This window comes from Amyelois transitella, chromosome 30 (assembly GCF_032362555.1).
Source record: "Amyelois transitella isolate CPQ chromosome 30, ilAmyTran1.1, whole genome shotgun sequence".
Lineage (NCBI taxonomy): Eukaryota > Metazoa > Arthropoda > Insecta > Lepidoptera > Pyralidae > Amyelois > Amyelois transitella.
Window position 1 is genome coordinate 4749273 of NC_083533.1, and position 16826 is coordinate 4766098.

The following is a 16826-nucleotide window of genomic DNA, read 5'->3' on the forward strand; positions in this document are numbered from 1 at the left end:
TACCTATTGCATTTACTACTTGATATTTGAGAGAAAATAAAAATATTTGATTTGATTTGAAATATAAGCACAGAAAAAAAGGCAGGACTGAAACTACATTAAAACCCAAAAAGAAAAACAAAAAAGAGACATGTTTATGATATCTGTAATTAAAATGCAGTTAATAATATTGTTATCATTAACCCGCTTCGCCAAAGGGGCTTGCCCAAGTATTCCAATTTTCTCACAAGCAAGATTTATTTTACTGGGAACACAATGAAAATATAAGATCTGATTAAAATTAAATACATATATATATATTATGTACTAACGACATATTTCATTCTTTAATTACAAACATGTATTATATATATATTGTTTGTAATTAATGAATATATATATATATCTGCTCAGCCGAAGCCATCAAACAGATACTGATGACATTTAACAGCCAGGAAGTTACAATGACGTAGGTATTGGCCAAAGAATAATTTTCGATAATCCAAAAAAAAATTACATTAGACAAAGAAAACTCTAAAGGAGTTTTTAATACAAATATTTGAATAATACTTAATATAATCGGACCTTATTAAAGACAAAAAAAAATATATACATATATTTAAAATATTCAATTACTTAAACCAAATATCACTATAACTTAACTACGGCTAAAACTAAACGTTAATAAAATAAATATTTACACGATATTGAGTAGCAACTAACGTTATTTATATGGCAACACTTTTTTTCCCGCTGCTAGACAAAACACAAATTAAACATAATAGGCATGAGATAATTAAATTAGGTGCTTATTAATTTAGTTACACAAGAATTAAAACATTGGTGTGATAATCGCATTGATAAATAAATAACTGCCCGAGTTATAACGAAGTACATCACACATTGTTTGGGGCGAGTCCAACACGCCTCTTGTGTGATGAGTGTGACGTCACACCTGAGTATTTTGTTCGCGTCATGAACCTTGGCAGCTACCTCAATTATTGCGTTCATGATGTCTTTAAAAAAAGTTGTTCCATATTCTTTTTTATTCTACAGGTGGCATAATTATTTTTAAATATTTGCTAAGTTTGCATGAAAAATTTGATGAATATGGATCATGTAAAAAAAAGAAGTAATGTAATAAAATAACTTACTTTCTGCCAATCTTTCCAGGGAAAAAGGCGTTAATTTCCTTTTTTTATTGCATTACCTAATACTCATTAAATTATCATCATAATTCTTAATCCCACATTTAGCATATTCATGCAAACTCTTCAGTAATGGGTAATCTTGACCTGACCTTTCGCCAGGATGCCCGATTTGATCAAGATTAGTCAACCTGCTTTCATTCATCCTCTCCACATGACCGAACCATCTAAGCATACCCTTCTCCCTACATGTCTATTAGTAAAATTTTTCCTATTACTGAATTTAAAATTAATTAAGTGTTTTGTAAGCAGCGGATAATCGTTGTTAATGAAATGTGAGAAATTCTTAATAAAATTGTGTTTTATAATATTTCCCACCTAACATATTTATGGTAACTAAAGATTCAAGGCACTAGACTTGGATACGACATTCTGTCAGATTGTGACAAATTGACAAAAAGATTTTTTGGTGAGGGTGTACGGTTCGAAAAGCTTTCATTTTCATTTTTAAAAGGGTTATGTATTTTAGTAGTTTGTAATTTTTTAACAAATACTGATATATAAGACATAACTTAAATATAACTTATTAAAATGTAAATGACATGAAAATCGACTGCGAAGGTCTATTTTCTGAATAAAATATTGATTTTATTTTCAAATTTGTTTTTATATCACGCCTCACAATTAAATTAATTAAAGACGTGATTATTACGTATACATCATAATATACCCAATGAAAAAATAATCTTTTGACAATGTCACAATCTGACAAGACATCAAAACTAACATTTACTTAAGCTTCGGCTTCGTTCGCGTTAACATCACTGTCTATGGCCGGCAGATTGTCTATGACGCTCGACATAGACTCGACAACGTTATTGTTAACGTTACAACCGTTACTCGTACCAGGTACCGACGTATTGTAACAGTTATTGCTGTTATCATCACTATCTGTCGTAGTTGCCTGCGTCATATTATTATTATCACCTGACGCAACAAGTATAGAACCGGTACCAGGTACAGCACTTACGACGTAATCACTTACAGAATCCTCACTGACACTAGTCACCATACGTCGAATACCTGGTGCGGTACTAGTACCGTTACCAACTCCGCTACCACTGGCGACGGCCGCATCACCCAACTCCTCATAATTAGGTGGCATTTCCACATTATTCCTCGCTTCCTCGTCGACGCTAACGTTCTGTACATCCAGACCATCTCTACTCAAATACTCGGGCGGCGGTCCTATCAGTTTGTACCTAACGGCTTCCGTGTAAGTCGGCGGCTGAACAGAGCCATCTGGCAACACCGGGTAGTTCTCGAAATCGGCGCCCAGCAGCCTGATGGTCCTGCCGTTGAGGGTGTAGGTGTCGCTGGAGCTCAGCCGGACGAAGTCGATGTCCCCCACGTCCAGCTCGCCCACGTTGGGGGTGTCGGGGCGGCCGGGGGGGGCGGGGGGGGCGGGGGGGGCGCGGGCTAGCTTGGGCAGGCTGAGCTGGAAGCGGCCCAGCTGCAGCGTGTAGGGCCGCGGCCGCTCCAGCGCGCGCCGCCTGAAGTACTCCACCGGTGTTGCCATGCTGTTGAGACGGGGGGGGGGAATATGTCTTTGTTTTTTTTTTTTTCCCGGCACCAATACAAAAAAAGAATGGGACCACTCCATCTCTTTCCCATGGATGTCGTAAAAGGCGACTAAGGAATAGGCTTACATACTTGAGATTCTTTTTTAGGCGATGGGCTAGCAACCTGTCACTATTTGAATCTCAATTCTATCTTAAAGCCAAGTAGCTGAACGTGGCCTATCAGTCTTTACAAGACTGTTGGCTCTGTCTACCCCGCAAGGGAAATAGACGTGACGATGTGTGTGTGTATGTGTGTTTTTATATTATTTTAGAATCTTTTTACATTTATACATATAATAAGGTCTATTTTCCTTTGGGCCGGGCAGATCCAATAGTCCACCTTCAGCTGATGGCTTTTTTAACGATAAACATTTGGAATTGACATTAAATGCAAATTAATAATATTGCCGTGTGGTTCCCGGCACCAATACAAAAAAGAATAGGACCACTCCATCTCTTCCCCATTGATGTCGTAAAAGGCGACTAAGGAATAGGCTTACAAACTTGGGATTCTTTTTTAGGCGTTGCGCTAGCAACCTGTCACTATTTGAATCTCAATTCTATCATTAAGCCAAATGGCTGAACGTGGCCATTCACAGCCTGTTGTCTCTGTCCACCCCGCAAGGGATATAGACGTGCCCACATGTATGTATGTATGTGTGTGTCACCTGTGGAAGTCGGCGGGGCCGCGGGGCTCCGGGCGGCGCGGGGAGGGCGGCAGCGAGCGCATTTCCACATCGTAGCACTGCGTCGGCACCTTCAACAAAAAAACGTGATTATTAAACAAATTATCTCTCAAACTACTTTTTTTTTGGAAAACAGATTACATATCCTCCTTTTTTGAAATCGGTTAAATCACTTTAAGGCTGCGGCTGCACTGAGGCGGAGACGACCGGAGCTGAGCGGAGCAGAGCTGTCGATTTCTACCACGTCACTTCGCCGCTCGTCTCCGCTTGACTGTTTCTATTGGAGACGAGATGTGGATTTCATGTAATACTAGCGGCCCGCCCCGGCTTCGCACGGGTGGACATATTTTTGTGTTTTATATTTTGAAATAAATTTATTTCAAAACAAATTTATGCCTATGTCACTTTTGAAGGTCTATTCTATATCTGTGCCAAATTTTATCAAAATCGGACCAGTAGTTTTTGAGTTTATTCCACACAAACATACAAAAATACAAATCTTTCCTCTTTATTATTAGTGTGGATGATTGGTCGATCCCCGCACGTCTCCTCTCCGTTTCGCTTCGGCTCAGTGGAGCCGCAGCCTAAACCATCTCTATTTGACGGCCTCTGTGGCGCAGCGGTAGTGCGCCTAAAACTGTGCTCGCGTTCCGCTAAACCGATTTAGATGTGGTTCTCACAAAAGTTTTTGTTACACTTAAGAGATAAATAAATATATAGTTCGAGACTTGTGTAACGAGATACTAACTCAACGATACTATATTTTATAATAAATACTTATATAGATAAATATCCAAGACACAGGCCAATCAGAGAAAGTTCATTTCTCATCATGCCCTGACCGGGATTCGAACCCGGGACCTCTGGTGACACAGACAAGCGCACTACCGCTGCGCCACAGAGGCCGTCAATTATAAGACTGTTGAATTATTGAATTGAACTGACCTGCCTGTACCTCGTTGAGAATATGTCTGAGAGTCTGCCCAGGCCGAACCCCACGTCCGGGGAGTTAGGGGCTTCCACTGCGCACTGGGGGGACACATTACGTATAAATATATACGTACATACACACATACAGGGTGACATTTAAAACAACTGCATCCTTTTAAACATAGACTATACCCATGCTTCTGAGCCGTTCGAGCCTATTTTTATTTAAATTAAACGTCATCATTTTCACATTAAAAAAACCCTCAAAAACTACGTCACACGCTTTATTAAAAACCAATACTACAAAAAGAAATTAAAACTAAACATGTAAATAAATGTCTGAAAAATAAATTACTTTTCTAGTATCAAGATCAAGTCAAGATTCACAGTGCGAAATTGTTACTAACCGTTTACGCTATCTACCTGAACTCCGCATGGCCATAGCGCATTGCGATATTCAACCTAAATTCCATTACATTGAGATTAAAATCCTATTAAATTGCACGGAAATTCGAAAGACTGATAGGCAAATTAATGATCAAATTAAGATTCAAATAGTGACAGGTTGCTCGATCATCGCCTACAAGAGAAATTACAAATCTATTGGCCTTACCTTTAGTCGCGTTTTACGACATCCACGGGAAAGAGATGGAGTGGTCTTAATCTTTTTTCTATCGGTGCCGGGAACCGCAGGCACATTTTGATTTCCTAAGCTTAATACAATATGAAATATTCATTTAAAATATGAAAGTAAGAGTTAAGTAACCTATAGTACACATTTTTAGACGGGTCCATTAATTCATCCTATAACATATAATCACGTCTATATACCTTGCGGGGTAGACAGAGCCAACAGTGTTAAAAATACTAATAGGCCACGTTCAGCTGTTTGGCTTAATAATCGAATCAAGTAGAAATCCATAGTCTCTGCCTACCTCGATGGTAGACGCGTGACTGTATGTATGTTTGTATACCTATATGTTTAAAAAACGGTCAACTAGCCTATACCTGCATGGCTCGGTTAGTGGGCGAGTCTAGCGGGGTGGACAGTCTCCCTTCTTGATCCAGCAGGCGGGAGGACTCGTAGCACGGCGGGAAACGGTGAGTCTGAAAACAATCACCGTACAAATAATAAAATAGTAACATTAGTATGTAACTGATTGTTGTCTATATTTGAAAGTTATTGGCAAAATATGTTATGGGATTTCTATTTGAGCTATATAATTCACATGATATGATCACGTCTAGTCTAGATAGAGTCAATGATATATAGTATAGTGTAGCGTGTGGAGCCGCGTGTGGTGTAGCGTGTGGTGTAGCGTGTGGTGTAGCGTGTGTTGCCGCGTGTGGTGTAGCGTGTGGTGTAGCGTGTGTTGCCGCGTGTGGTGTAGCGTGTGGTGTAGCGTGTGGTGTAGCGTGTGGTGTAGCGTGTGGTGTAGCGTGTGGTGTAGCGTGTGGTGTCGCGTGTAGTGTAGCGTGTAGTGTAGCGTGTGGTGTAGCGTGTGGTGTAGCGTGTGGAGCCGCGTGTGGTGTAGCGTGTAGTGTAGCGTGTGGTGTAGCGTGTGGTGTAGCGTGTGTTGCCGCGTGTGGTGTAGCGTGTGGTGTAGCGTGTGGAGCCGCGTGTGGTGTAGCGTGTAGTGTAGCGTGTGGTGTAGCGTGTGGTGTAGCGTGTAGTGTAGCGTGTGGTGTAGCGTGTGGTGTAGCGTGTGGTGTAGCGTGTGGTGTAGCGTGTGGTGTAGCGTGTGGTGTAGCGTGTGTTGTAGCGTGTGTTGCCGCGTGTGGAGTAGCGTGTGGTGTAGCGTGTAGTGTAGCGTGTGGTGTAGCGTGTGGAGCCGCGTGTGGTGTAGCGTGTGGTGCAGTGTGGTGTAGCGTGTAGTGTAGCGTAAGGTGTAGCGTGTAGTGTAGCGTGTAATGTAGCGTGTAGTGTAGCGTGTTGTGTCGCGTGTTGTGTAGCGTGTTGTGTAGCGTGTAGTGTAGCGTGTGGTGTAGCGTGTAGTGTAGCGTGTGGTGTAGCGTGTGGTGTAGCGTGTGGTGTAGCGTGTAGTGTAGCGTGTGGTGTAGCGTGTGGAGCCGCGTGTAGTGTAGCGTGTGGTGTAGCGTGTAGTGTAGCGTGTAGTGTAGCGTGTGGTGTAGCGTGTGTTGTAGCGTGTAGTGCAGCGTGTGGAGCCGCGTGTAGTGCAGCGTGTGGTGTAGCGTGTGGAGCCGCGTGTGGTGTAGCGTGTAGTGCAGCGTGTGGAGCCGCGTGTGGAGCCGCGTGTAGTGCAGCGTGTGGTGTAGCGTGTGGAGCCGCGTGTAGTGCAGCGTGTGGAGCCGCGTGTGGAGCCGCGTGTGGTGTAGCGTGTAGTGCAGCGTGTGGAGCCGCGTGTGGAGCCGCGTGTAGTGCAGCGTGTGGAGCCGCGTGTGGAGCCGCGTGTAGTGCAGCGTGTGGTGTAGCGTGTAGTGTAGCGTGTAGTGTAGCGTGTGGTGTAGCGTGTGTTGTAGCGTGTAGTGCAGCGTGTGGAGCCGCGTGTAGTGCAGCGTGTGGTGTAGCGTGTGGAGCCGCGTGTGGTGTAGCGTGTAGTGCAGCGTGTGGAGCCGCGTGTGGAGCCGCGTGTAGTGCAGCGTGTGGTGTAGCGTGTGGAGCCGCGTGTAGTGCAGCGTGTGGAGCCGCGTGTGGAGCCGCGTGTGGTGTAGCGTGTAGTGCAGCGTGTGGAGCCGCGTGTGGAGCCGCGTGTAGTGCAGCGTGTGGAGCCGCGTGTGGAGCCGCGTGTGGAGCCGCGTGTACCTGCGCACACGGCGGGTAGAGCGTGGCGGCGGCCGCGTGTGGTGTAGCGTGTGGAGCCGCGTGTAGTGCAGCGTGTGGAGCCGCGTGTGGAGTAGCGTGTGGTGTAGCGTGTAGTGTAGCGTGTGGTGTAGCGTGTGGAGCCGCGTGTGGTGTAGCGTGTGGTGTAGCGTGTGGAGCCGCGTGTGGAGCCGCGTGTAGTGCAGCGTGTGGAGCCGCGTGTGGAGTAGCGTGTGGTGTAGCGTGTAGTGTAGCGTGTGGTGTAGCGTGTGGAGCCGCGTGTGGTGTAGCGTGTGGTGTAGCGTGTGGAGCCGCGTGTACCTGCGCACACGGCGGGTAGAGCGTGGCGGCGGCCGCGTACCCGCGCAGCGCGGCGCGCTTCATGTGCATCTTGCAGATGGCCGACACCAGCAGCACCACGGCTATCATGAAGATCAGCGCGCAGGCTGCGGGCAACGAGACACAGTACAATATAGGATACATATATTTTCAAAATTAGTAATATTTATTAGTAATTAGTAATATTCAATAGTTTGAAAATTAGTAATATTTATTAGTAATATTGAGTAATTTCAAAATTAGTATTATTTATTAGTAATATTCAGTAATTTCAAACATATATTATTTATTAGTAATATTCAGTAATTTCAAAATTAGTATTATTTATTAGTAATATTCAGTAATTTCAAAATTAGTATTATTTATTAGTAATATTCAATAATTTCAAAATTAGTAATATTTATTAGTATTCAGTAATTTCAAAATAAGTAATATTCAATAATTTCAAAATTAGTCATTTTTATAAGTAATATTCAATAATTTCAAAATTAGTAATATAGCCTAAAGCCTTCCTCGACAAATGGTCTATTCAACGCAAAAAGAATTTTTCAATTCGAACCAGTCTTCCTGAGATTAGCGCGTTCAAACAAACAAACAAACTCTTCAGCTTTATAATATTAGTATAGATTAGGGATGTATTATAAATTAATTATGTAATATATTAGATAAGGGATGTATTATAATTAATTATGTAATATATTACATACCCGTGACGGTGTATATGGTGGACTGTATGAACCCGTAGTCGTCTGGGGAGTGCCTGTCCTCCGGCGGCAAGGGGAAGTCGTCGAACGTCGCTGTAACAGACGAACACACATTATACATACACACATATAATCACGTCTATATCCCTTGCGTGGTAGACAGAGCCAACAGTCTTTAAAAACTGATAGTTTTAGCTTTTTGGCTAAATGATAGAATTGAGATTCAAATAGAGACAGGTTGCCGGCCCATCGCCTAAAAGAAGAATCCCAGTTTAAAAGCCTATCCCTTTTACGACATATAGGACAAACCTTCAAAAGTCCTAAAAACGTCGGGCTAAGTCCGCCATTGTTCATTTTGTCTTACCAATTGATTGCATTCTTTGGTATGGCATAGCCGTCACCCACAGCCACCCACCTTGCAGCCGCGAGTAGCGCGAGTGCTCGTCGCAGCAGGCGGGCTGCGCGCACGTGGCGGGCGCGGCCTGCGCGTGCGCACAGCACGCCGCCGCCGGCACGCAGCGCCCGCTCGAGCAGTTCAGCTTGTCGGGGCCTGGTACGGACACACATACATACATATAGTCACAGCTATATCCCTGGCGGTGAAGGCAGAGACAACAGTCTTGAGAATACTGATGAAGACACGTTCAGCTGTTTGGCTTAATGATATAATTGAGATTCAAATAGTCGCCTAAAAGAAAAATCCTGTTTATGAGCCTATCCCTTAGTCACCCTTTAAGACATCCATGGAAAAACCCAGAAAGATATGAAAGGGAAGAGAGTGTCAGGAACCACACGCAAAAGATATTGGCAAAAAATCGGTTTACGACCAGCATTTCGTTTATTGCACCGATTAGAATGCAGTTTTCTCAGATGTGTTAGGTCTGATCGAACTTAGAAACTGATGTTCAAAACATTTCCTCCCTCCACTCTGAGGCATAATCTATAATTTAAAAATGAATCGCAGAATGTGTTGGTAAGCGCATAATTCAACAACGCCTGGACCAATTTGGCCAATTATTTTTTTGAAATGTTAGTTGAAGTTCGGGGATGGTTTTTACGGGGAGAAAAATTCGAATAATTGCTGGAAAACCTCTAAAAACAGCGCCTTTCTTTTTTACTATACAAACTTTTTGTAACTAAAACGTAGAGTCTATTTAAGCTTTATTGCTTTTGTATAAAGTTCACTGTTGTCTAAGCACTGTAGGTGTGGTCAAAACGTCATATTTAATTTGCACTTTATTATCGCTGTACTAAATTCAAATTCAATCATATTAAAATTTAAAAATTTCAATTTTTTCCCAAAATATAATTTTTCGATTCGAACCAGTAGTTCGAATTGAAAAATTCTATTTTCGTCGAATAGACCAATTATCGAGGAAGGCTTAAGGCTATATAACATCACGCTGCAACTATTAGGCGCGAAGAAATAATGAAGAATGTGAAAAAATCGAGAAAAACTATTCACCCTTAAGGAACAGAATAGAATAGAATAGATTTATTTTCAAAATTGGATACAAGGTATCACTTATTGACGTCACATAACTTAAATCTAATTATAACTACTACCGCTTCCAAAGCGCATGTGTAGAAGAAGCGGCGGAACAAACTACACTGCAGCATTTTCATAGGACGTCAATTTACAAATATAGATCTCTTAAATCTCTAAAAATGTACAAAATAACAATTCCACGCGTACGAAGTCGCGGGCACAGCTAGTACAGTAAACACTCACCGTTGCAGGGCTGGTGGCGGCACAGGCGCGGCGCCTCGTCCTCGCCGGCGAGGCAGTCGCGGCGGCCGTCGCACACGTACGCGGGCAGCACGCAGCGCGCGCCGCACGAGAACGCGCCGCGCGCGCAGTGCTTCACTACTGCCGACGTGTACGGAGAACGTACATACATATAGTTATATATATATGTATATGTAACTAGCGACCCGCCCCGGATTCGCACGGGCGCAAAATTCGGAAAAAACATACATAAAAACATATTGTCACGTCTATGTCCCTTGCGGGGTAGACAGAAACAACAGTCTTGAAAAGACTGAATGGCTACGTTCAGCTATTTGGATTTGTTTTTACAATTTACATTTGTTAACCTTCTCCTTTCAGATTGTATACCGTGCACTTTCGTAACTTCGTGTCTCTTCAAACCATGATATTGGCAGAATCACCGAAAGTCCGGTGGAAGCCATAATATAGAAAAGAAAGAAAGAAGAAGCTATTTGATGAATGATAGAATTGAGATTCAAATAGTGACAGGTTGCTAGCCCATCGCCTAAAAAAAGAATCCCAATTTTGTAAGCCTATCCCTTAGTCGCCTTTTACGACATCCATCGGAAAGAGATGGAGTGGTCCTATTATTTTTTGTATTGGTGCCGGTAACCACACGGCACTAACTAATTAATATTTTTTGTTAGTATGTTCATTTCTAGGCAATAAAGATATAACAAACAAACTCACTCGTAGTTTGCACCAGTATATACTTGGTTTGGCTGAAGGGCGGCGATGAGCACATGTACCGGCCGCTGTCCGCCACGGTGAGGTTGTGTTTGACCAGGGTGCTGCGGTGGGGCGCCTCGGACGCCGGCTCCGCGGTGAGGGGCTGCGGGCTGAAGTAAAAAAAAAAGGAAAAAAAAATAATGAAAGAAATAAATAATGAAAGAAGATGTAGTTACAGGAATAGAAAAGGGTATGTTGAGATGGTTCGGTCATGTGGAGAGGATGAATGAAAACAGGTTGACTAAGCAGATATACAAGGAGAGTGTGGAGGGAAAGGTCGGAGTGGGAAGACCTAGACGAATGTATCTTGATCAAATTAAGGACGTTCTGGTAAAGGGTCAGGTCAATTGTACCCGAAACTGCCGAGCTTGCATGAAGAGAGTTATGAATGTGGATGAAGCGAAGAAAATACGCAGAGATCGTGGCAAGTGGAAAGAGATAGTCTCTGCCTACCCCTCCGGGAAAGAGGCGTGATTTTATGTATGTATGTATGAATATAAAAATACATAATCTATCATTGATGGCCTCTGTGCCGCAGCGGTAGTACGCTTGTCTGCGACACCGGAGGTCCCGGGTTCGAATCCCGGCCAGGGCATGATGAGAAACGAACTTTCTCTGATTGACCTAGGTCATGGATGTTTATCTATATAAGTATTTATTATAAAATATAGTATCGTTGAGTCTGTATCTCGTAACACAAGTCTAGAACTTACTTCGAGGCCAACTCAATCTGTGTAATTTGTCCCGTATATATTTATATCATTATGCCAAACAGTTATGTAATGGGCTAGCAACATACATACATACATATGTTCACGTGTATTTCCCTTGCGGGGTAGACAGAGCCAACAGTCTTGAAAGGACTGAATGGCCACGTTCAGCTATTTGGTTTAATGATAGAATTGAGATTCAAATAGTCACAGATTGCTAGCCCATCACCTAAAAAGGAATCCCAAGTTTGTAAGCCTATCCCTTAGTCGCCTTTTACGACATCCATAGGAAAGAGATGGAGTGGTCCTATTCTTTTTGTATTGGTGCCGGGAACCACACGGCACTAAAGATATTACAAACAAACAAAATACCTTCCAGCCTGTGTGACATTTCCAGGCATGAAATTCCACACATAGTCCCGTTTGGAGTTGTCACCGCGGAGCTCGCAGACCAACGTCAGGTTGTCGTGGAGTCTCCTCACTATAACTTCTGTGTATTCAACCTCGCCAGGACTGAAGAGGTAGAGGGACTGTGAGAGTTCTGATGTGCCTGAAAGTGTGAATTAATGTTTTGTAAAACCTGGTACAGTTACAGGTAACATAATATATAATGAAGTATGTATCTCCTGCGGGGTAGACAGAGCCAACAGTCATCAAAAGACTGATAGGCCGCGTTCAGCTGTTTGGCTAAATAATAGAATTGAGATTCAAACAGTGACAGGTTGCTAGACCATTGCCTGAAAGAGGAATCTCAAGTATATTAGCCTATTCCTTAGTCGTCTTTTACGACATCCATGGAAAGATGGAGTTGTTCATTGGAGTTTTATTGGTGCCGGAAACCACACAAAAGAACATAAAGGTACTTATTTCTGACTGAATGGAATATAATAGAATAGATTTATTTTCAAAATTGGATACAAGGTATCACGTATTGAGGTCACATCACTTAAATCTAATTATAACTACTACCTCTTCCAAAGCGCATGTATAGAAAAAGTGGGGGAACAAACTACTCTGCAGCATTTTCATCAGACATCAATTTACAAATATAGATCAACTTTTTATAACATGATGCGACTCAACTTTGAATCCAATGTTACATCCAAAGGCTTAGTTCTGCAGCATATGCTATTCATCATGCAAAATTTTGTAGAGATTGGTGCAGTGGTTTTGATGTCTAAGAAGTCCAAACAAACAAACACTTCTAATAACAGTAAGTATGGATAACCATTTCATTAAAAAAAATCTGTTCTTAACTAGGCAGGAAATGAACCTAGAACCTTGGATAGAGTAATAACAATATTATAACGTTATTTGGTATTTGTGTAACAATCCATTTGTGGCATTCTTTATAAATGTATGCACGAGTAATGTTTACATCAATTATTGTGATGAATATGATTGAATAGTTATGTCATGAGGTTGTAAACAGGTGGCTGTAGTGACCACATAACTGGAATGCCACACTTGGGGTAGAACAGACTTGTTTTGTGCAACTTTAGAAATGCCACCAGCTGAACAAGATGGTTATGGAACTTTTGCAAAGAAAAGCAAATTAACATTTGAAAATATACGGATCAAAATTTGCCTTACTATAAGCTAAGTTCTAAAGTCAACAAACATTTATACATCATCCCAAACTTCATTTTATAACTGATACCTAGGTTAAGATCTAAATCTAGTACAAGGCTTGGTTTGTTAACTTTTTATCTGCTTTCTAAGAAGATAAACAGGACTAGAAGAGTAGCACAAAAGTGAAAGGATAAGGCCATGGTGTGCAAAACTCCGTTACTTTTGCCATAACAACAGATTTGATGGACATAGAAAACAAGGATTTTAGAATCAACATGCCAAAGTTTGTAGGTTAATCTAAATCCGAAATGTAAAGAAACCTTGGAGCTGCTGCCAATTATCGCTGTTTCTCCGAGTTTCAACACGTAACAAGGATTTAAAAATTATAAAAACCAACAAAACTGAGGTGATATCTCGTCGGCTAAAAATAAGGTTTTCAATAAGTTAAAACAAGTGGTAACAGAAAACTTTAGTACTTACATGTATTTGATGTAATTAGAATAGTAATTACACTGAATAATACGTTAATAACGTACGAAAACATTTTTATTTACTTTTTTAACAACAACATTTATAGACAGTAGGCAGAGGACGCCATTTTTATTGTATATATACAATGTTTCCAACATCATTCGATTCGATATTTCGTGACTTAAGAAAAGGAAAATATGTTCGCTTTACATAGACTTAGTAGAGGAATTATAGCACATACATACAGTACAGGACAAAAGTCAAAGTCAAAGCGACAGCTATGTGATATGTCAGATTTTCAATAGGATCAGGAAAAACAATACCAAATCACAATCAACAAATAATAATTTGAAATAAATAATTACATACCTATGTACTTTAACAATAAATAATTGTTTTACAATAAAATAAATTTAAATCACACAATGGATCTTGCGCGATTACCTAACGATAAGAAACTGCAACTCTGTAGATGGTATTTCAAAGGTTAGCATGAACAAAAATGATTCATAGCATGTTTTATGCTTTATTTAAAACAAAATAACATGAAAAAATTTAAGAAAAAAAGTATATCCTCAACGATGTTTGGAATCCCATAAATGTATGTCTTGATTGACTTTTAGAATCTGATCAGAAAGAGAAGCATTTAACAGACTACAATTTAATGAAAAATGTTAATATTTTTAAAATTTCTCATAATTTCCCAGTTGGCTGTGTGTTTCTACCATTCGTATGGGCTGTGAATGCAGTGTGGTTCTTCAGAGAGGCCTTTGTGAAGCCTCCCTATGATGAGCAGAAGCAAATCAAAAAATGTAAGTTTTTTAAATTAAATTATTCCATGGTGTGCGACTTTACTAACGTCACACGCCATCAGCCAATCACAGTGAGAATACGACACGGTTCGCCAATAGCAGTGTAGAGTCAACGTCGACATCTCACACGTCACACGCCACTAGTCTATCAGAGCGCGCTAAATCGCGCTATTAAATATTTCAAAGATTGGAGCTTAAATACAGCCTTCATCTCAACATTGTTGAAGATATGGGTATCTATAGGTATGGAATATTTATATTCCCAGGGACAACAGCTCACCTGACCGAAGATCTTTTCTTTGTGGTTGAGCCTGAATCATCGCTCCCACTACAGTGGCTCGACTGTCTTTTTATTTGACAAAGATGTAGACCTACAGTTCTAGAAAAGAGGTGTGATTAATGTAGTGTATATGTATTTTAATGGTTAACATTATTATTGTGTATTTTTTCTTGACAAAAGCCTCTTCCAGCTTTCATCCCTTTTGTCATAACCACTCCTTACTATACAAGCAATATGAGGGATATCATGGTAGAGATTCGCTATATATATTTGTTTTTATGTCAGGTCCTATTCATTATTTTATTAATTACTTACAATTCTTATTATGTCTTCAAATTTTTAAATATCTTTTTTCCATTTGTGATCTTAAGAATATGAATGTTTCAACATACATAAAGTAACGGCTATATCTCTTGCGGGTTGACAGAGCCTATTGAAAACACTGAAAGGCAATGTTCAACTGTATGGCATTATTATGGAATGTAATGAAAAAATAATATTTATATTTTCACAAGTTGATAGGTACCTATTGTTTTTTTATGCCTATTATAAAGTTTATGTCTATAATAAAGTTGTTGGGTAATTTTGTAACTCATTTGACTTTACAGGTTTATTATTATAGCTTAAATAGCTTAAATACTTTATTTTCCCATCCACAGATGTAGTAATGAGCGGCGCGGGCGCAGTGATATGGGGCGTAGCCCTGGCGGCGTGGGTGACCGTGTTCCAGCTGAACCGGGTGTCGTGGGGCGCCACGGGGGATGCTCTCTCGTTCATAGTGCCTTTGGGACGGGCGTAGCTTTAAGTTTATAGGAAATACAGGGTTATTTCAAATCATTGGTCTGATTTTCTCAGGTTTTGAGGATGAGATGGAGCAGGCTGTATAATCTTCCATATTTTTTGTGTTTGTGAGCTTCATTATTCATTTACATGCTGGCCAACCACGGCCGTGCTAACCAATGACTATTTTCGAAGTTACGTATATTAGTTTAAATACTAACTGATGCTTAAAAAACGCTAACCCTGGGCTCCTCTCCAGACAGGTGAGGATGCAACGGGGATAAAGCCAGTTGGAAGAAGCTGTATGAAAATTGGGCCAATGTTTTTGAAATAACCGTGTTTGTAATTTAGGAGCATATGTTATATGTATGAAAAGAGATAGATGGACGGAAGCACATGAGATCTTTATATCTTATTTAGAGGCTAGGTAGGCTCTGCCTACCCCATGCGAGACAGGCGTGATTATTTGTATTAGGCACCAACCACTTCTTACATTCCTTATCAAAGAATTTTTTTTATTAATTATTGTGGGATATTTTGAACACTTTCATAACATTGGTTGATGTCGAATAAATTACAAAGCTTAGTTAAGGAATGAGGTAGGCGACCAATCCGTCGCTTCTTCTACACATGCGCTTTGAAAGCGATAGTAGATATAATTAGATAAGTGATGTGAAGTTAGTAAATGATACCTTGTATCCAATATTGAAAATAAATCTATTCTATTCTATTGTAATACTGGAAGAATTACTTCAGCTGGTGCATCTTCACTTAACAGTGGTCTATTTGTTCGGGCGAAGTACCAGGGCCCTTTTGGGGGGAGCGTCTGTTTTGAGGAGCGTTTCGTTCTATTCTTTGAAGGGATTCTGTGGCTTCAAACTTGGGACGCTAGCCTTGAGCTAAGTGCTTAGGTAGTTTATAACTTTTATGACAAATACTAATATATTGGATATAATTTAAATTTAATTCCATTGTATGTAAAATCACGTGAAAAAGGGCCTGCGAATGCCTATTTTCTGAATAAAATATTGATTTTGAGATATTAAATAAGAATTACTTCACTTGTGGCAGATATTGCTGAAGCTTATTTCACAATTAGTTCACTGATAAGATTGCTCTTTAAGGCGACTAAGGCAATATGCGCATTCATCCAATGCAGCTTTTGTCGTGATCCAATATGGGTTAGGTTCCCCTGCCAAGGAAGCGGAGCCAATGGGAGTCGCTTCGTGTAAAAATCTGATTTAATCCAAAAAAACTGAAGTTGGTGTTATAGGCTTTGTTTTGTATAAATAATTTATTAATTTTAGAATTTAAGCACCTACTATTATTTTGTACACTTATGTCCTGAATGAGATGAAATTAAATTGAATTTAACATATTGTTTTATTGGTCACGTAACATAGAATCCTAGCAGGTGAACGTAAATCTTTCAAGACTGCTGGCTCTGTCTACCCCGCAAAGGATATAAACAATAAATATTTTTTAGTTTGAGTCTACTAACCTTGACATGCCAATATCGTCGATTATAAAAA

The 16826-nt window shown here is 40.6% G+C and overlaps 2 protein-coding genes across 2 annotated transcripts; one reads left to right on the forward strand and one right to left on the reverse strand.

The window, feature by feature from the left end:
- Window positions 1-1178: 1178 nt before the first annotated feature.
- Window positions 1179-13553, reverse strand: LOC106138915 (uncharacterized). The gene is made up of 11 exons (XM_060953033.1): window positions 13432-13553; window positions 11752-11929; window positions 10631-10779; window positions 9902-10039; window positions 8585-8719; window positions 8173-8262; window positions 7448-7572; window positions 5374-5472; window positions 4381-4464; window positions 3418-3506; window positions 1179-2707 (listed from the first exon to the last, which is right to left on the reverse strand). The coding sequence occupies exons 1-11, from the start codon at window positions 13493-13495 to the stop codon at window positions 1921-1923; spliced, it is 1938 nt and encodes a 645-aa protein (XP_060809016.1). The 5' UTR covers window positions 13496-13553; the 3' UTR covers window positions 1179-1920.
- A 150-nt stretch (window positions 13554-13703) lies between these two features.
- Window positions 13704-16672, forward strand: LOC106138900 (gamma-secretase subunit pen-2). The gene is made up of 3 exons (XM_013340193.2): window positions 13704-13908; window positions 14130-14234; window positions 15174-16672. The coding sequence occupies exons 1-3, from the start codon at window positions 13848-13850 to the stop codon at window positions 15311-15313; spliced, it is 306 nt and encodes a 101-aa protein (XP_013195647.1). The 5' UTR covers window positions 13704-13847; the 3' UTR covers window positions 15314-16672.
- The last annotated feature ends 154 nt before the right edge of the window (window positions 16673-16826 follow it).